Source organism: Aspergillus uvarum (genome assembly GCF_003184745.1).
Source record: "Aspergillus uvarum CBS 121591 unplaced genomic scaffold BO82scaffold_23, whole genome shotgun sequence".
Lineage (NCBI taxonomy): Eukaryota > Fungi > Ascomycota > Eurotiomycetes > Eurotiales > Aspergillaceae > Aspergillus > Aspergillus uvarum.
Window position 1 is genome coordinate 408,732 of NW_020291320.1, and position 17,962 is coordinate 426,693.

The 17,962-nt window shown below is 52.2% G+C and overlaps 7 protein-coding genes across 7 annotated transcripts; 2 read left to right on the top strand and 5 right to left on the bottom strand.

The window, feature by feature from the left end:
- Nucleotides 1-207: 207 nt before the first annotated feature.
- Nucleotides 208-3,034, bottom strand: BO82DRAFT_334370 (Pet127 family protein). Its single transcript, XM_025633257.1, has 3 exons — nt 2,539-3,034; nt 2,397-2,460; nt 208-2,331 (listed from the first exon to the last, which is right to left on the bottom strand). Exons 1-3 carry the CDS (start codon nt 2,945-2,947, stop codon nt 501-503), a joined length of 2,304 nt encoding a protein of 767 aa, XP_025492570.1. The 5' UTR covers nt 2,948-3,034; the 3' UTR covers nt 208-500.
- Nucleotides 3,035-3,578: 544 nt separating this feature from the next.
- Nucleotides 3,579-6,462, top strand: ade1 (bifunctional aminoimidazole ribotide synthase/glycinamide ribotide synthase). Its single transcript, XM_025632341.1, has 3 exons — nt 3,579-4,108; nt 4,182-4,709; nt 4,762-6,462. The coding sequence occupies exons 1-3, from the start codon at nt 3,829-3,831 to the stop codon at nt 6,402-6,404; spliced, it is 2,451 nt and encodes an 816-aa protein (XP_025492571.1). The 5' UTR covers nt 3,579-3,828; the 3' UTR covers nt 6,405-6,462.
- Nucleotides 6,463-7,759: 1,297 nt separating this feature from the next.
- act1 (actin ACT1) lies at nt 7,760-9,137 on the bottom strand (the record flags this gene model as incomplete). The annotated part of the gene is made up of 4 exons (XM_025637406.1): nt 7,760-7,990; nt 8,046-8,817; nt 8,876-8,906; nt 9,089-9,137. 4 exons carry the CDS (start codon nt 9,135-9,137, stop codon nt 7,760-7,762), a joined length of 1,083 nt encoding a protein of 360 aa, XP_025492572.1.
- A 2,660-nt stretch (nt 9,138-11,797) lies between these two features.
- Nucleotides 11,798-12,527, top strand: fes1 (Hsp70 nucleotide exchange factor FES1; the record flags this gene model as incomplete). Its single annotated transcript, XM_025631353.1, has 2 exons — nt 11,798-12,226; nt 12,285-12,527. 2 exons carry the CDS (start codon nt 11,798-11,800, stop codon nt 12,525-12,527), a joined length of 672 nt encoding a protein of 223 aa, XP_025492573.1.
- Nucleotides 12,528-13,193: 666 nt separating this feature from the next.
- On the bottom strand, nt 13,194-14,338 carry BO82DRAFT_334381 (UPF0220 family protein; the record flags this gene model as incomplete). The annotated part of the gene is made up of 4 exons (XM_025633258.1): nt 13,194-13,554; nt 13,619-13,716; nt 13,857-14,117; nt 14,240-14,338. 4 exons carry the CDS (start codon nt 14,336-14,338, stop codon nt 13,491-13,493), a joined length of 522 nt encoding a protein of 173 aa, XP_025492574.1. The 3' UTR covers nt 13,194-13,490.
- Nucleotides 14,339-14,655: 317 nt separating this feature from the next.
- BO82DRAFT_334385 (uncharacterized protein) lies at nt 14,656-16,319 on the bottom strand. Its single transcript, XM_025633259.1, has 2 exons — nt 16,196-16,319; nt 14,656-16,141 (listed from the first exon to the last, which is right to left on the bottom strand). The coding sequence occupies exons 1-2, from the start codon at nt 16,245-16,247 to the stop codon at nt 14,757-14,759; spliced, it is 1,437 nt and encodes a 478-aa protein (XP_025492575.1). The 5' UTR covers nt 16,248-16,319; the 3' UTR covers nt 14,656-14,756.
- A 218-nt stretch (nt 16,320-16,537) lies between these two features.
- BO82DRAFT_353930 (Vps55 family protein) lies at nt 16,538-17,605 on the bottom strand. Its single transcript, XM_025635086.1, has 3 exons — nt 17,350-17,605; nt 17,063-17,276; nt 16,538-16,914 (listed from the first exon to the last, which is right to left on the bottom strand). The coding sequence occupies exons 1-3, from the start codon at nt 17,386-17,388 to the stop codon at nt 16,781-16,783; spliced, it is 387 nt and encodes a 128-aa protein (XP_025492576.1). The 5' UTR covers nt 17,389-17,605; the 3' UTR covers nt 16,538-16,780.
- Nucleotides 17,606-17,962: the final 357 nt, after the last annotated feature.

Genomic DNA, 17,962 nt, shown 5'->3' on the forward strand with positions numbered 1-17,962 from the left:
TCTGGCTCTCGGCGAGTTGTCGCTATGGCTATGGCTACTATTCCCACGGAAAATGACATGCTGTGTCGAAGGGATGTGGGTGGGCTGGGTTTACATGCTGCGCTATGGTGGGTAGCTACTTCGCTGTTCCACACCCCGCAAGAATACATAGGGTAAGTGGAAAGAGCGGCGGGGGGAGGATTAGGGTTAGAAAGAGAGAGATAGAGAGAGAGATGAATGATTTCGTATTATATAGATCCGACGAAAGAAACTCAATAGTAGTAGATGGACAAGAGAAAATCAATTGCTTTCTAATCTTGGGAATCACTCAACTCCTATCCAGCACAAATATGCGCATTTAAAATTACACAAGCCCCTGTCTGAAATGAGTTGATTTTGATGAAATGCAAGTTACAAGCCAAGGAGTTTTTCCGACTGATTTCCTCAGCTGAATGATGATGGTGGGATGATGGTAGTGGTGATGTTGATGGGAGTTGATGAGATCTGGACTCCTCCGATGCCTAATTCTCCTGGGTGGACGTCTGCTGGGCAGGCTGCTCAGCAGATGGCTCTGGCTCGGGAGGGGACTCGCTGGTCTTCTTGGTGGGCCGAGATTTGCCGGCGGGCTTGGTGGTGTTCTTATGGGAAGGTTTCTTGAGAGGCTTCTTGGCTGCCTGTTTACCGCCCTTCCCAGTCAACTTCAGGTGGCGGACATGTACCTTGATGGGAGCACCAAGACCAGTAGGGGGTAGGGTGCGATAGACGACAGGCGCGTTTTTTCGATCGCGCATATTCTCCTGCTCGCGGTAACGGCGACCAGCCCGAGAAATTGAACGGAGCTTCCTCAGATAGGGAGTAAGTCCGTCTGATTTCTCGAAGTCGAGAGCATCGCGGCGACGTTTTTGACAATGAGCATACATCCGATGCGTCTGCGGATCCTCTGGGTCCAGGTAATCGATCTTGTAAGAGACCTCCCATTTATCCCTCCTACCGAAATTCTCAGGTCTGAGGACCAACTTATCGTTCACGTAATTCTCGATTGAGAGCACAGCAGCAAAGAGCTTCTTGGTCGTATCAATTTCAGGCTTGCTGTCCAGACAGAAGTATTCCTCGTCTTCCGCCCCCTCTGCCACGGCGTCAGTAGGATCTTTCACGGTAGTGTCATATTTTGGATCTTCATCCTCGACGGCCTCATCTTCGCCTTCGTCCTTGGCCGACTCCACCACCGGCTCATCGGGCAAATTCAAAACGCGTTTCTGATAGGCGTCAATGGCCTCCTTGTTCTTGTTCTGTATCGCCGCGATCTCGTCTGTCGTAACGGGTTCCGCGAAGATATACATGTGGGGCTTCGTTCCAGGGCGATCACCACGTGTTTCGAAATGGAAACGTAGTGACTGCTTAGGGAAGTCTTTCGTAACACGGTTCAGGATATCATTCCAGAGCTGAATGCTGAGTTCGAATTCGCGATCACCCAATTCAAGTTTGAATTGACCGTGTAGGGCTTTGTCCATCTCGTTCAAAGAGATGTATTGGAAACCGAAGATACGCTCAATATTGTGAAAAGCCACAAAAATGCCGTCCATGCGCCCAACGCGTACCTGCAGCGAGTACTTGAGGAAGGCAGCCCGAATCATATCATAATATTCACGCTCGTATGATTCGTACAAACCGAAGGGTCGGCGGATCTCATAGCCCAGGCCATGCTCAAAGTTACGCGCATCCATCCGAATTGACACCACGGCACGGGTCTTCAGATCGAACATGCCGGTACCGGGGAGTCGTGGATCGTACGCATCTAGTTGCGAACGCATAAGGAAGTCGCCGAGTGTCGAATAGTGGTAGGATTCCGGAATCGCATTCTCTTCCTCAGGGGTGATCTTGTTAGCGCTAGACCGTCGATAGCGCTCAAAATCCGACTTAGGCAGCGTGAGTAGCTTCTCCATCGATTTACCCAGGTTCATTAAGATATTGGCAGAATCAAATTCCTTGTCGGCATCAATAGCATAGACGCCGTCCTGATAGTGCAGGAACATGGCGGCAGGCGCTCGCAAGAGCCGCGTGAAGGTCTTCAACTCTTCGTTGAAGCCCTGAGACAAGCTGCTAGTGTCGACGGGTCGCCAAGCGGACAGCAGGTAGTGAAAGTGCGACAGCACGGAAGTCATACTCGAAGAGGATCCGATGTATTTCCTGCCGGCCTCGCGCGCGAGCGAGTGCAGTTGTTTATCCTTGGAAGATGTGATGTAATCCTTCAAAGCTTGGAAATCAAATTCGGTAACAGGCATAATGGAACCCAAGTACGGATCGAAGTTGTAAACTCGGGATCTTGGGTCTCGCAGCGTGTAAACTCCCTGGCTGAACAATTGTTAGGTCTCGCGGCTATATCATTTCACGCCTTGAACAGAGACGGCGGCTCTTACTTGAACAAAACTCGATCCAGTCCAAATGCTAGGCCGGGAACATCCGTTGTTTTCACCGGGAGCGCTGCGCAACAGTCAGTTCTTCGCATTTTCATTTTTTTTTTCGGCTCAGGCTCGTGAGGGAAGCTCGTATCACACGCACCTTTTAAAGATTGTCGCGCTTTGAGTTTACCAGAAGTGGTTTCTGTTGTTCTAGCAAAAATCGTAATCCTCCCCGCGAGTGGATCAAGATCCGGCTCCTTTTTGTTAGAAGCTTCGTTGGGCAAGCCGTCTACTTTGGAGACTTCGTTGTGGTCGGCCTCAGGATGCGACTTTGACTGGGGCTCCGATGCAGGCTGTTGATTGATGTCGGATTGTTTGAGAGCCGGAGTACTAGGCAGGCTCTCCGTTTCGGTGCTAGCTGAAGCCTGGGAGCGCAGGCGAGACCTGCTCTGAAAAGAACGCGCCCATAACTGCTGATGCGGAGGCGCACTCAAGCCACGGGAAAGACACGACCAGCAGACGTGACCCCTCGTGGGGGTCACGGCGGACCGCCACGAAGCCCGAAGCATTCGGGGCTATATCGATGGGTAAACCGAGTTCAAGGTGAAGGTGAATATATGGATGTGGAGGAAGTGGGATAGACCAATACGAAATGGATGATGGGACCAGACGAGAAGAATTGGAAACCTCCGGGCGGCAAAAGTTGATGGTTGCTCTTATCACTTTTTTTTTTGCCGCTTTGGCAGGTTCAATCAACAGTTCAACAATCGAAATCTTTCTGCCCGCGGAAGGCGGTGGGAAAGCCCGACCGCCTCGACACTCAGACCAATCCCATCAATCCGGGGTCGGGGCAAATCGCCGCTTCCCCGCCGGGCGGCCAACCCAGGCAAAATCCGACATCGCTGCTAAAAAAAAAAAAAAAAAAGACGGACGATTTGACTTTTAAAACTCCCCCCACCACCCCTCAACCATCAACTTTGTGGGTTGTTTGAATTCATCCCTTTCCTTTTTTTCCGCGCAGGTCGCTTCCTAGGTGAGTTGCTGAAGGTTGTCTTTCTTGGTGCAGACATTGAGAATTCACCGTATGGGAGTCCGTCAGATTCAAACCAGAGAAAAAAGATGGAGAAAGACAAGAGAGACTCCACTTCAACTCTTTGAGTATTGACTGACTCAAGCCCCCCCCCCTCTCTATGAGAGCTTCCTTCTTTCCCTTTCCCTCCCTCCCAGGCATCGCTCATCTTTTGTCTTCTTATTTTTCTTCTTCCCTTCGTTCCTCCTTTCTCTTCCTCCGTTTCTCCTAATCCTTCACTATCTTTGACTGCAATTGACTCTTATCGTCGCACTCTGCAACCACCACCCCGCCATTTCCGTCCCGTCCCATACTAATTTCGACCCAACTCTCTCAGGTTCACTCGAGCCCATTGCGCCTCCCCTCCTCCTTTCTCTCATCATGACTACCGAGCGGTTGCGCGTGCTTATTGTCGGCAATGGCGGTCGTGAACATGCACTGGCCTGGAAATTGAGCCAGTCGCCCCGCGTCGACACCGTCTTCGTCGCTCCCGGAAACGGCGGTACCGGCAGCGGTGCCTCAGAAAAGATTCAGAACGCCAACGTCAAGGGTGATGATTACCCCGGACTTGTGGCCTTCGCCCAACAGAACAGTGTGAACCTGGTGGTACCTGGTCCTGAGGCTCCCCTCGTGGACGGCATTCAAGGTTATTTCCAGGCTGGTGAGTATTCTCCGCAAACACAAACCCAGGCCACAAAAGTCAGCGCAGCCCCACTAATCACGGTCACGAACAGTCGGTATCCGATGCTTCGGTCCCTCCAAGGCCGCTGCCCGCATGGAGGGCTCCAAGACCTTCTCTAAAGATTTCATGAAGCGCCACAACATTCCCACTGCTGCTTACGAGAACTTCTATGAATATGAGCCCGCTCGCCAGTATCTCGACTCCGTTTCCCACCAGGTCGTTATCAAGGCCGACGGCCTGGCCGGTGGTAAGGGCGTTATCATCCCCACCACGAAGGAGGAAGCCCACCAGGCTCTTCGTGAGATGATGGTTGAGAACCAGTTTGGCAAGGCTGGCAGCGAGGTCGTCATTGAGGAATACCTCGAGGGCGATGAACTCAGTATTCTCACATTCTCCGACGGTTACACCATCCGTTCTCTTCCGGCTGCCCAGGATCACAAGCGCATCTTTGACGGGGACCAGGGCCCCAACACCGGTGGCATGGGCTGCTACGCCCCGACCCCCATTTCCTCCAAGGCCGTGCTGGATGAGATCGATCGCACCATTGTGCAGCCATCTGTTGACGGCATGAGAAGAGACGGTCCGCCATCATCCCTCCTTTGGTGTTTGTATCACACTAATACGTCTTCCAGGATTCCCCTTCGTCGGCATTCTCTTTACCGGTTTGATGATGACCAAGGACGGCCCCAAGGTCCTTGAGTATAACGTTCGTGGTGGAGACCCCGAGACCCAGACTCTGCTGCCCCTGCTCAGCGATGATACCGATTTGGCCGAGATCATGGTTGCCTGTACGGAACACTGGCTGGACGGTGTTTCCATCAAGATCAAGCCCAACTTCTCCACCACGGTCATTGCCGTCGCTGGTGGCTACCCTGGCTCTTACGCCAAGGGAAAGAAGATCACTCTCGACTCTCCCACCGAAGGGACCCTCATTTTCCACGCCGGCACCAACCTTGTCAACGGCGAGTTGCAGACCGCTGGTGGCCGTGTCATTGCGTCCACCGCGACCGCTTCTAGCCTTGAAGAGGCTGTCCGGAAGAGTTATGAGGGCATCTCCACCATTCACTTCGAGGACATGTTCTATCGCAAGGACATCGCCCATCGGGCTTTCCGCCAGCGCGATGCCGCCGCCGCTCAGAAGGAATCTCTCACCTACGCCGCTGCGGGTGTCTCCATCGATGCCGGCAACGACCTTGTCAACCAGATTAAGAGCTCCGTCGCCAAGACCAAGCGTCCTGGTACCGACGCCGTGATCGGTGGCTTTGGCGGCCTCTTCTCACTCGCCGCCGCCAACTCCGCCTACGACCCCAACTCCCCGACCCTGATCGGTGCCATTGACGGTGTCGGCACCAAGCTCAAGATTGCTCACGCGGCCGGTGTACACAACACCGTGGGTATTGACCTTGTCGCCATGAACGTCAACGACCTGGTTGTTCAGGGTGCGGAGCCCCTCTTCTTCCTCGACTGCTACTCCTGCGGTCACCTCGACGTGCCCACGGCCGCCGCCTTCGTCACCGGTGTCGCCGATGGCTGTGTTCAGGCTGGCTGTGCCCTGATTGGTGGTGAAACCGCTGAGATGCCCGGTCTCTTTGTCGACAACACATACGATGCTGTTGGTGCTGCCGTTGGTGCCATTAACACTACGGGCCCCAATGCCCGCCCTATCCTTCCCGAGACCGCGGCCATGAAGGCCGGCGACGTGCTGCTGGCCCTGGCCTCCTCGGGCCCTCACTCCAACGGCTACTCGCTGGTCCGCAAGGTCGTCGAACGCTCCGGTCTTAGCTACGATGCCGCCGCTCCCTTCACCATGCCCTCTGCCACCGGGCCCCAGACCCTCGGCCAGGCCCTTCTCACTCCCACTCGTATCTACGTGAAGCCCCTTCTCAAAGCCCTCTCTATTCCCTCCGCCACCCCCACTGCTCCCAACTCTTCCGCCATCAAGGGTCTTGCTCATATCACCGGTGGCGGTCTGGTCGACAATGTCCCCCGTATGTTGCCCTCAACCCTGACCGCACACATCAACGTGGAGGGCTGGAAGCTGCCCTCGGTCTTCGCCTGGCTCAAGCAGACCGGTAACGTCGAGGCCATTGAGATGGCCCGCGCCTTCAACTGCGGTGTCGGTATGGTTATTGCCGTCGAGAAGGGCTCCGAGGCTGCCGTCAAGGACCTCCTCCAGAAGGAGGGCGAGACCGTCTATGAGATCGGAGAGCTCCAGGCCAGAAAAGAGGGCGAAGAGGGATGTGTCCTCACCGGATTGGAGAGCTGGGACGCTTAAAAGAAACCCTATCCGGAAATGATTTTATACCAATTGCTGCGATAAATGGTTTTTTTTTCTTCTTTTTCTTTTCCTTAAAACCTGAATGAAAAGTGTCATTGTTTCCTTTTTCTCATGCATCCTCTTCCTCGGGATTATGTTTAGATGAGGAGCGGTGTGATTGATGTTGATTACGATTTGCGCTATGCCACCAGAGCACTGTTTGCCTGGTTTGTTTCTTGGATGTATTTATGATTTTATTACATATACCTCCTCTCGATGAGAGTGACATGGTTTCTTTGTTCGACCCCCCACACGAGCATGAATATCTATATAATTGATGGATTCTCAACCTGATTCTCGACATGCAATACAGGCCAATAAATTGAACAAAGAAAAGAAAATTCCTACTGACTCTTGTCCGACAGCGGACATGTTACTCGGAATAGTTACGATTTCAACTCTCCGCAATTTCTTACTTATAATATTTCGAGTGGATGGATCTTGTGCTATTCATTGCTGTCCCAATTTCTCTCTCTCTGAAAACCCACTACGTACATACTCCTGCTAAATCCAAATGCAGCCATGCTCAACCAGCACTGAACCTTGTTCAAATCACGTGCAAGGCAGACAGCAGGTCAAGGCCGATTACCCCAGAGCCAACAGTACGGAAATGACCTCCAGGACACGAGATTGACATAGCCTGGTCATGTGCCCGGTAGACGAGAAGGTCCTAGCCAGCCAAGAAAAAATGACATCATGAGCTGAGCCTCAATTCTCAAGCAACATGAGTATCGACTGCAAACAAACCCGGGGTAGATTCCGCCGGGAAATGGGAAATACGGCATGGTGGACAGTCGCACACGCAGAACTGATTCGAAAATGGCTACGGCAGACGTGACTACGGTGAGCAGGTTTGCGGAGACATCATATTTGCAGTAGCAGTTCATAGTGTCACAGCTGAGAAGGAATACGCGTGCAAGACTTAAACACGAGTGTAAAAGACTCATATGAAGAAAGCTTTCCCCAGACTGACCACAAGTCCCATATACATCTCGGTCCTACACCATTGCCTGGTCCGCTTGTCGCCGGATTTTCCGGGCGGTGGCCAGGGATGGTGGCCCTGGGCCAAGTGGCAAGCGTGTTTCAAAATGAAAAAAAAAAGTAAAAACCATCTCTATTCGACAGCTAAAATAAAAGTTCCTTTTTCAGGCGATCTTCCTCCTAGTGCGAGTCAGAGAGGGCCCGTCAGTCACCAGTGTCTCCGTCGGGTCTTTTGATACATGAGGGAATATGAGAGTACGAAACGAATCACGCGCAAGAGCTACACGAGATTAGCACACGTGCCAGTTCACCAGAAAAGAACACAACATACCTTAGAAGCACTTGCGGTGGACGATGGAGGGACCGCTCTCGTCGTACTCCTGCTTGGAGATCCACATTTGCTGGAAGGTGGAGAGGGAGGCCAGGATGGAACCACCGATCCAGACGGAGTACTTGCGCTCGGGAGGAGCAATGATCTTGACCTTCATCGAGGAAGGAGCAAGGGCGGTGATCTCCTTCTGCATACGGTCGGAGATACCAGGGTACATGGTAGTACCACCAGACTAATTCATCATTAGGGAAGGCTCATGTGAGGAACAATCGAACACAGAAACTCACCATGACAATGTTGCCGTACAGATCCTTACGGACATCAACATCACACTTCATGATGGAGTTGAAGGTGGTGACGTGAATACCACCGCTTTCGAGACCCAGAACGCTGGGCTGGAAGAGAGCCTCAGGAGCACGGAAGCGCTCGTTACCAATGGTGATAACCTGGCCGTCAGGAAGCTCGTAAGACTTCTCGAGGCTGGAGCTCTGGGAAGCGGTCTGGATCTCCTGCTCGAAGTCGAGGGCGACGTAGCAAAGCTTCTCCTTGATGTCACGGACAATTTCACGCTCAGCGGTAGTGGAGAAAGTGTAACCACGCTCGGCCAAGATCTTCATGAGGTAGTCCGTCAGGTCACGACCGGCCATGTCGACACGCGAGATGGCGTGGGGGAGGGCGAAACCCTCGTAGATGGGGACGACGTGAGTGACACCGTCACCAGAGTCCAGAACGATACCAGTGGTACGACCGGAGGCGTACAGCGACAGGACAGCCTGGATGGAGACGTAGAATGCGGGGGCGTTGAAGGTCTCGAAGACGATCTGGGTCATCTTCTCACGGTTGGACTTGGGGTTGATGGGGGCTTCGGTCAAGAGAACGGGGTGCTCCTCAGGGGCGACACGGAGCTCGTTGTAGAAGGTGTGGTGCCAAATCTTCTCCATGTCATCCCAGTTCGTGACGACACCGTGCTCGATGGGATATCTGAGGGTGAGGATACCACGCTTGGACTGTGCCTCATCACCGACGTAGGAGTCCTTCTGACCCATACCAATCATGATACTGGGAGTTCATTAGATTCATGGGGGCCCATTTCGGATTGAAAGGAGAGAAGTTTTACCCATGGTGACGGGGACGACCGACAATGGAGGCTGTAGGCAGTGGTTAGCATACTGGAATGATGGCAGAAAGGAGAGGCGATTCACCGCCCGCTCTCCTCCCCCGCAATGATAGCCACTCAATGCAAGGGAGCCGTATAAGCATGCCTTGCAGAGTGGATGGCCATCACGAGGGTAGGGAGGGGTAGCCTGAAAAGCTGGGGGGGATGACTTACGGAAGACGGCACGGGGAGCATCGTCACCGGCGAAACCGGCCTTGCACATACCCGAACTGGAGAAAGCCAGTCAGTAGAAGCTTCGCATGAATCGTGGTTAGAGCTCAATAGCTCTCATGTTCCCCAAAGCTTGAGCAAGAAGATTGAGGCAAGTACGTTGGCGACCGGGAGTTGTTCAGGGTCGTGACCGGAGCCGACACGTATGTTTTGCCATCTCAACCCCCAGCATGGGCGGAACATGAGGAACGAGATCCATTGCCAGAAACCATCAGCGATCTCAAAACGTACCCATTGTCAATGACGAGAGCAGCAACTTCCTCTGTAAATTTGAAAGGAAAACAGTTAGCGAAATGCAGCAATGTTGAGTTGGTGAATTACGATGAAGATGAGACGAGGGGGAGGGGTGGAGGGGAGAGGACGGTTTCAGGGGAGAGCTTGGGGGAGCAAGCGAGAGACGCAAGGTGGCCGAAAGCTTACCTTCCATGGTGACTGTGGGATTAAGAATCGAACTACGGAAAGAAAAAGAAAAGAGAGAAGAGAATTAGAGGAGGGGAGGGTGGTTTGTGGTGGTGGTGAAGTTGGGTGGTGGTGATGATGATGAGATGGGAGAGGGGAAGGAGAGAGAGAGAGAGAGATAGAGGAAGAGGTAAGAAAGGAAGAGGGAGAGAGGGAGAGAAGGTAAGAGAAGGCGGGCGGGAAAGAGAGTTGAGTGAGTTATCGGTAGAGCACGAGAGTGAGTGAGAGGCAAGAGTTTAGGAGGCCGGCGGGTGAGGGTGCGTAGTCAGCAAAACACAACACAACACTCTTAAGAACAGAACAACCACCACAAACAACAGCACCTTTGGCAACAATTAGTGGATTAAGTCAATTGATGGGTCAGGATTGGGTTGTTGAGCTCTGGCTTACGGGAGAGGGGGGTTTTATTTCCTAGATCTGGTGGTCTCTAGTGGTCTCAGGAGGAAGAAGAGGGAGTTGTGTACTGAACTCTTCGGTAACAGTACTGTATAGTTGTCCTTCTGGGACAAGGGAAACAAACCCAGGGGGGAGGGAAGGCAGAAGGAGGGGGGAAAGGAGGGAGAAAGAGAGAGAGAGAGAGAGATAGTGGGGAGTTTGTCTAGACTGGTCTGAGTCTAGTTTGAGCGTAAAGCAGTTCCTTGATTGCACCAGCTCAACTTAGTGAGTCTTTAGTGCCAGTTGCTGTCACCGCCACACTACCCAATTCGGGGAGGGCCTCACAATTGGGGGTGTGGAAAAACCGGGTAATGGAGAAGAGATGGAGGAGGAAGTAAATGTGTAATGCGAATACGATTTCCGAACCACAAGCTCAATAGATTCTCATCTCCCCCCCAAATATTCCTCCCCATTTTATATACACCCTTCACTCATCAATTCCTTCCACACACACCCAACATTCAAATAGTGGTTGCCTTCAGGCAGAATGATTGTTGCTGCGGAAAGTCTGGAGTCTGGAGTAAAAGTATTGCTGCGCATTGCGCATCCCTCGTGGGGCACAATCGATCCTGATCCAGGGTTGCTGTCGTCGCCGCCGTCCGGACCAGAGAACAGGTTGCTGAATGAATGTCCGATGATGCCACGCGCGATAATAATAGTAGCTTAGTCTAGTCTCTAGGCCAAGGAATTATCAACGCTCCCTTCCCCCCCCCACCCCTTCTTCCACAAAAACTCCTGATAGTCGGACGGTCGGAAGGCCTCTCCGGCTTCTGGATCCCTCTCCTTTCCTTCGATTCGAAAGAAAATGGAGCCAATAGTTCAAGGGGTTAGTTGTTTATTGACTTCACGTAAAGTGTCGGCCCCTCATTCATCTGGACGTTTTCTAGCGTTACTCTGTCATTTGTGCTCGGTGTCCCTGAACGGGTCCATGATCATCTTCCCTCATTGCTGACCGACCGGAAAGAGGGTCAATTTTCGGAGGAAGGCTCGACAAAAACCCGGAATTAATGTAAACAATTAGTTAGTGCTTCGTTGGTAATCTGGCGGCAATCGATCGACTGATGCCTGATCATTCATAACCGCCCCTAATGTGATTGATGCTTGTGGGGGTCAAAGGAGAGGGGCCAATTCAACGAGCATCTGGATCAATTGCTTATCCTCGAGGATGTACCTAAGGTTTTGTGTTCGCCTAAACACGACGACCAAGGACATACATGCAATGTCAGACGAATGGCACGAGGTGTTTTGACGGTTGACTGTTTTCTTGATCTGATATCACAAATGACCGCATCGCGGGGTATCCGATGGCGGGGTATTCATCGCCAGCACTGCGCAAACAATCCGATAGCAATTACCGTCCCCAAGAAGAGGATATCGAACCTAGAAGCATGAATGGTCTTAGAAGACCCTCATTGACTAGATGCATGGTTGAATGGTAGTAAATAATAGCCCTTGATTGCTAGCTATTGCCAATGTAAGCTGGCGATGGAAGAGAGTGGAAGATAGCGGGAACCGCATGAACCCTCTGGATCCCTCCCGAACGTCACTCCGGTTTTTTTTTCGCCTGCCAAATTGTTAGTTGTTGAGACTGGCCGGAGCCTTTCCTACTTCCTCAACACCCACTATACCCATAATTATTCCAAACGACTGATTCATTTCTGCTTGTTCTGTAATAGTGCATATTTTAGGTCGCAGTCACGACTGATCTATTTATTTTTTCAACATCCAACACTTTCTGCTCTAGAGCCCCTCCACACAATGGACCCAAACATGAACAACCTGCTCAAATGGAGCATCAAAGCTTCCACCGAGAACCGCGCCGACGAAGGTGACAACAACAGGGCTACTGCTGTTGCTGATGGTGCCACACAGCCCTCCAGCGCCGCTTCGCGCGGTCTCAACCCCGAGATGCTATCCGCGCTCTTCGGCGGTCCCACCGACGCCGACCTGATGAAAGCCTCTATGCAGGCACTGCGCTCCGACGAGGTGGATCTCGAGAACAAGCTGATCGCGTTCGACAACTTTGAGCAGCTGATCGAGGGCATCGACAATGCCAACAACCTGGAGCCCTTGGGCCTGTGGACTCCGTTGGTGGAGTTGCTGCAGCACGAGGAGGCGGAGATGAGACGTATGGCGGCCTGGTGTATTGGAACTGCGGTGCAGAATAACGAGAAGGCACAGGATAAGGTATGTTTTTCTCCCCCCTTCGAAACCTCTCTGCTTAGGATTTTAACGACAATGCCAGCTCGTCGTTCTCAACGCCCTTCCGAAGCTTGTGACGATCTCCACCACCGATTCCACCCCCAATGTTCGCAAGAAGGCCATCTACGCCATCTCCTCCGCGGTCCGCAACTACCAACCTGCCATGGATGAAGTGACCAAGAACCTGCCGGAGGGCTACTCCCGCGACAAGATCGACGCTGGCGATATGGACGCTGTGGATGCGCTCATGGATAAGCTGCGCGCTCACCAGGTTGAGTCTGCTTGAGCGGCTTGGCTTTGAAGGCCGAAATTATGGGGTTTGTCGCACGCCCTGCACGAATTCGCCACTAGCTGTACGGCCACGAAGGCCGGGTTATTGGGCTTGTCGAATCATAAGTTACAGGAACATCTTCACAGCTCGCCGACGGTAAACTGCTTCCGAGCACAATCAGGCAACTGCATACTTACCAGAGCGTCTTTCCTGGCTACTGATAAAGTTGCCTGTCGATCTGGGATTCAAAATGCCTGGCGACAAGCACTTGGCTTGCGTCCATGTTGGGACCTGGACCTCCATGAACCAGCTCATGTCCCGCACTTGGGGCGGGATCATCCGCTTACATGGCTCTGCATGTCATGAGTCCTTACTGCTATGCATGAGATATGCCCACTTCTTTTACGCCTATTTTGACTAGCTGTTGCAATGAACATTTTACATAGGTTCAAAGAAAGGAAGTCTGTTTACGGAATAATATATCTTTCAGCCTGTCGGTTCTGACTTTTCTTCTTCTTGGCAATACGTATACATATATCGATAGGAAGTTTTCGGCGGCCTAAAGAAGGCACCATAGGCAACATTCATCCACGCAATCATGTCCACTCGACGATTTGTGCCCTTGCTCCTACTCCTTTTTCGAGATAAGTGTGCCTAGGCAGTCAATGCTGCCATCAGGCACCTGCAATTATTAAATAAATCGTCCGAAAACATGTTATCAAAGAAATAAATTAACATGCGCGATTTAACAGGCTAAACGAACCACACACGACCAAGGACCAACCCACAAATGCATTCAGAGACAACATAGAACAGAAACGCCGATCACGCACAGAAAAAGCACTAGAGCTCGTTGATTGCTCAACCTGAAATCATAACTTCCCTCCCTAGGCCCAGTAGTGAACCTATCCCGACCGACCTCTCTCCCAAAGCCACCCACCATACCCCTCTTCAATCACCCCAACCCTTGATCTTCATTCATAGAGCCAAATTATAGGTATAATCGTCTTCAATGTTCTGCGAAACCCAGAGCACCACCGAACTACGTTAACAGCATTAGCCCCCGCCACTTTCCATTGACTTCGCCAGAAAGAGAGAAAACATACCTCAACATGACCAACCCATTAGCAATCACATTCGCGATTCCAAAATACAAGGTGGGAAACGGGTACGACTTCATCAGATACTTGAGTACCATGACCGTCTGCGAAGCGATTGTTAGCGAGCCAAATCCCCTTCCTCACGTAAGACATCAGATGCGCCCCCCCCCCGTAAGGCCCCAAGCCCAAGCTCAAGCCCCAATAGAAAAACGAGAAAATAAAGGGAACAAGAAATAAAACATACCACACTCCCCGCCAACCCCCCAGCCAACAGCGCGAACCCCAGAAACAAGACAAACCGCGCCTTCCACGCGACCCCACTCCCGCTGTAACTGAAGCTATCGGCATGCAGCCGGGACTTCTCGATCGAATTGATCACCAGCATCCCCAGCGCCGAGCAGATGCCGGGGATCCAGTCGACGAATTTCACGTGCACGTTGGAGCCGTTCTTGGCGCTGTGCGAGTAGGCGGCCGCGTCGATGAGGAAGAAGAAGCCCAGGGAGAACTGTTCGATACATTGAACATTAGTATAAATCACATGGGCTTCGGATTTATGGTAGTGAGAGAGGGTGGACTGGGGACGCGGAGAGAGAAAGAAAGAAAGAGAGAGAAGAGGTGAGAGCTTACCAGTGCGCCGGAGGTGTAGACGCCTGCATTGCGGACGGCGGAGTTGTTGAGCCATTCAGGCTTGGACCATCGGAAGAGGCGGTTGTTGGAGACGTCCATGTTGCCCAAGCTGATCGAGCTGTAAGTGTGTGAGCGAGTGAAAAGACGGTGGTGGTGGTGATTTCGTAGTCGCTGAGTGAGAAATAGCTAAGGTAGGTAGTAGAAGATGCTCGGGCTGGTTATCGGCAGGTTGCGCTAGCTTGTCGGCGATGATGCAGTTGCTTGCCCGGTCGGAGCTCGGAAGAATCATCGGCCGGTCGAGGGTTGCATGTATACTCGAGTACAATACAATCAGATTCCATCCATAGATTGATTTAAACCGTGTCATTTGATGTTGTGGTATCATAATCTATTCTAAAGTGATCCCCAGGGTTTCACGCGTACTTGATTACACCTTCGGACACCTTGACTCTACCAACCCAAGATGCTTACTATGTATTTATCATAACTCATTATTCATCACCTGTACCAGCCAGGCTTAGTTCTCCTCACAGAACAGTCTCAAGAACTCATCAATGCACGTCATCGCCTTCGCTTTCTCCAACAATGGTGGCAGCCCCATCAGCCCAGACTCATCTGCAGCCACCGTCTCCTTCAGATACTTCCGCAACGCGAACGTTGACGCGCGATAGGTCGCGTGGTACATGGCCTTGAATTCATCTTCATCTGTATTCGACCCGACATCTGCCATGATGCGCGGCTCTTTCTCCTCCGGCGTCTCATCCTGATATCCCACCCCGGTCCCGGTTTGCGGTCTACTGGAACCTCCCGTGCGTGTCGCTGTGGGTCGGTTGAAGCCATAAAGCCGCATGCAGGTCAGAATCGTCCGCGTGATTGTGTTCTTATTCTCGGCAATGATTGTCCCCACGTTTTTCGGTGTCGTCGGATGTTCAACTTTGCCTCCTGGGGTAAACGAGGGTGACGATCCACAGTCTTGTTTGAATGTAGTTGAAGTAGTAGTGGTGGCGGAGTCGATGAATGGATTGGGCGTACCTTTCCGAGAGCCCAGATCCCGCAGATGGCCCCGTCTGCTGCTGGGTCGAGAGGTATCGAATCGAGACTCAAGCGCCTTCCCTGCAATGGTCCCTCCGATGGAAAGGGACCGTGCTCGCTGCGATGCAATGCGTTCGATCTGAGGAAGAGAAGGTTCCTCGGATTCTCGCTTGATCCGTAGCGCTTGTAGTTGCTGTTGGGAGGCGTGCGAGAGTGAGTGTGCCATTAATTGCGACACCGCTTCGCCGCCCTTCTGCCGGACTCTTTTATGATGCTGTGTGACGGAATCGAAGAGAGTGGCAACTCGTTTGCGTTTGGGGCTTGGAGAGTAGATGTCCGGGAGAAAGTGAGCGAACTCGTCATCGTGTAAGGAGTCGTCGGTGTTAGGGGGTGCGCACGCGGATTGTGCCCTTGTGATTAGAGATGCAGATATGGGAGTAGCGTAGATTCTGAGCTCTTGTTTGGTGACGGATAGAACCTGGTCTTCCAGATCTGGTGATGATGATTCGGGTGGGGTGGGAGGCCTTTCGGAGGAGGTTGTCGTTGAGAGGACGCCGTGGATCAATAGGTCGGTTGTGCCGGTACTGGAGACCTTGGATAGTGCGCCGTTGTCGACACGAACAAGCAGACCAACCGGGCACTGAAATATTTGCAGCCGGTCAAGCTCGTCTTCTTCCAGCCAAATCGTACTCGTCAACTTGTCCTTGAGCCATGTTGTAGTCTCCGGGTTCCCCGCATGGAGTTCAAGGTTCGGACCAGATCGCGCGTGGAGAGGTACAAGCGCCGGATTGACGAAGCAGCGCAAGCTGAGACATGATTCTGTTGATAGATCAGATTGCCAGTTGGATGATCTATCGACTAATCGTAGACCTGAATACAGGATTCAGCAGATGCACGCAAGCAGTTTTGTCGGATTCGGTTTACCGTGGAGTTGTGCTCCGCCCTCTAACGCGATCGCGCCAGTCCAGACATCCATTCTGCGTATCTAGAACTATACAAGCAGCTCACATAGCGTGAAGTCGCGAATTACTGGGTAGCGAGAGAATTGAGAATCGTAAGTACACAAAGTGCTTCGCTGGTGGACGACCGGCGGGTATTTTTACACGAACGCGCCGGCGGAGCGCGATCCCACGTGATCCTATCATGAGTTCAAGGCGGAACGCATGGCCGCATGACGAGGTGATTCGGACAACTTGATAACCTATATCGGATGATCTGACCGGCAATAGTATAGGCCTGTACTGCCAATATTCTATATAATTGCATTGTGGCTATAATACATCGACCGCATCGCCAAATGACAAACACAAAATCATAGCAAACCCCATAAACACGCCAAGTCACCGTAATACTCCTACGGAACGGTAAATCATATCGATGGCTCGTGAAAAATAAGAAAAGCTGTTAGACACATTGGGACGGGATAGGTTCATGCTAGGCGGAGAAACATTCTGCAGGGTGGGTATCCAACGCGAAGCCTGCCTTGCTGGAAAGCACGGTGCTCGGCCTTTAAAAGTCCTCCTGCTCCTTGAAGAACATCGAGAAGCTGATGATAGTTCCGTAGATGAGGAGACCTCCAACAATTGACATGACCATAGCGGGAATCTCGATCGCACCGCAATGCGCAAGGGCGGCTGGGAGAGCTGTATCGAGTGAATTCGGTTAGCTATCTCAGACGGCCTCAAGAAGTCAAACCAGCATCGCAAGCACCGTGATTCAAAGCACTCTACACCGGATATCTACGGGAGCGCTCGCAGATCCTGCTTTCGGGAACGAAAAGTGCGAACTCACCAATACCCATCAATACCAAGAAACCGGTCATGAAGCGGCCAAAGTCGGCAGCTGCGTTGCCGGAGCTGTCCATAAAGTCATCCGGATTGGCGCATCGTGAGCAGATCCAGTTGGGCAGGGGCGCAACAACATAAGTCGCAACCACAAGCAACGGTAGGAAGTTGTGCCAGAGAGCCGAAGAGAGGATCACAAGAAGAAAACCAATGGCAAGGACCTATGGATGAACTGCATCAGTAGGAGCAAGCGTCTGATTTGGAAAAAGAATAAAGAACTAGAAGCGCGCATACAAAGGAGAGTGCGATGATTGTTTTGAGTCCGGCGGTCATGGTTGCGGAGGAGCCCCAGTCGGTGTGAGGAGGGGTCGATAGGGAAGAATAGCTTTGTTGAGGGGGAAGGTGGAGAGCGAGGAAGCTCAGAAGACGCTGAGCAAGTAGTATCAAGGAAGATCCAGTGAAAGAGAATAAGGGTTGTGGATCGACTGCATGGAAGCCCAAGAGTAGAAGGGAAAGTGAGTAAGAAGAATGGGGAGGGAGTGGGATAGGCAGGCAGCTTAGCTGGACGGACTAAGTTAACTTACGAGTAAGTAGGAAGTCAGTGACGTCCGGGCGCGGGTGCTGGTGCTGACAGCCTCAGGCAACCATCATCAACTGCGGCGGAGCGGCGGAGGAGCACCACCTCAGCACTGCAGTGCTTACTGCTACTGCTAACTGACTAACTTAGCGGCGGGAAGCTCTCGTTCTTGCTCTCGCTGGCCTGGCCGTCACCGCGTCAGTTGCTCTCTGCCTGTCCGAACCTCCTCCACTACTAACTTACTATCACTCTATCTCCCATCCCATCTTGCGCTTCATTCTCTTCTGTTCTCCCCCACTACCACTCATCTCCTACATCACTCTCTGATCG

Coding starts and splice junctions, on each gene's coding strand:
- BO82DRAFT_334370 (XM_025633257.1), bottom strand. CDS start 2,947: ATGCTTCGGGCTTCGTGGCGGTCCGCCGTGACCCCCACGAGGGGTCAC. Junction 2,461..2,538: donor AGCGCGACAATCTTTAAAAG/GTGCGTGTGATA, acceptor ACTGTTGCGCAG/CGCTCCCGGTGAAAACAACG. Junction 2,332..2,396: donor CTGGATCGAGTTTTGTTCAA/GTAAGAGCCGCC, acceptor ACAATTGTTCAG/CCAGGGAGTTTACACGCTGC.
- ade1 (XM_025632341.1), top strand. CDS start 3,829: ATGACTACCGAGCGGTTGCGCGTGCTTATTGTCGGCAATGGCGGTCGT. Junction 4,109..4,181: donor TCAAGGTTATTTCCAGGCTG/GTGAGTATTCTC, acceptor GGTCACGAACAG/TCGGTATCCGATGCTTCGGT. Junction 4,710..4,761: donor TGACGGCATGAGAAGAGACG/GTCCGCCATCAT, acceptor TACGTCTTCCAG/GATTCCCCTTCGTCGGCATT.
- BO82DRAFT_334385 (XM_025633259.1), bottom strand. CDS start 16,247: ATGGATGTCTGGACTGGCGCGATCGCGTTAGAGGGCGGAGCACAACTC. Junction 16,142..16,195: donor GGGCGGAGCACAACTCCACG/GTAAACCGAATC, acceptor TCCTGTATTCAG/GTCTACGATTAGTCGATAGA.
- BO82DRAFT_353930 (XM_025635086.1), bottom strand. CDS start 17,388: ATGACCGCCGGACTCAAAACAATCATCGCACTCTCCTTT. Junction 17,277..17,349: donor CAATCATCGCACTCTCCTTT/GTATGCGCGCTT, acceptor GTTCATCCATAG/GTCCTTGCCATTGGTTTTCT. Junction 16,915..17,062: donor CTTGGTATTGATGGGTATTG/GTGAGTTCGCAC, acceptor CACTCGATACAG/CTCTCCCAGCCGCCCTTGCG.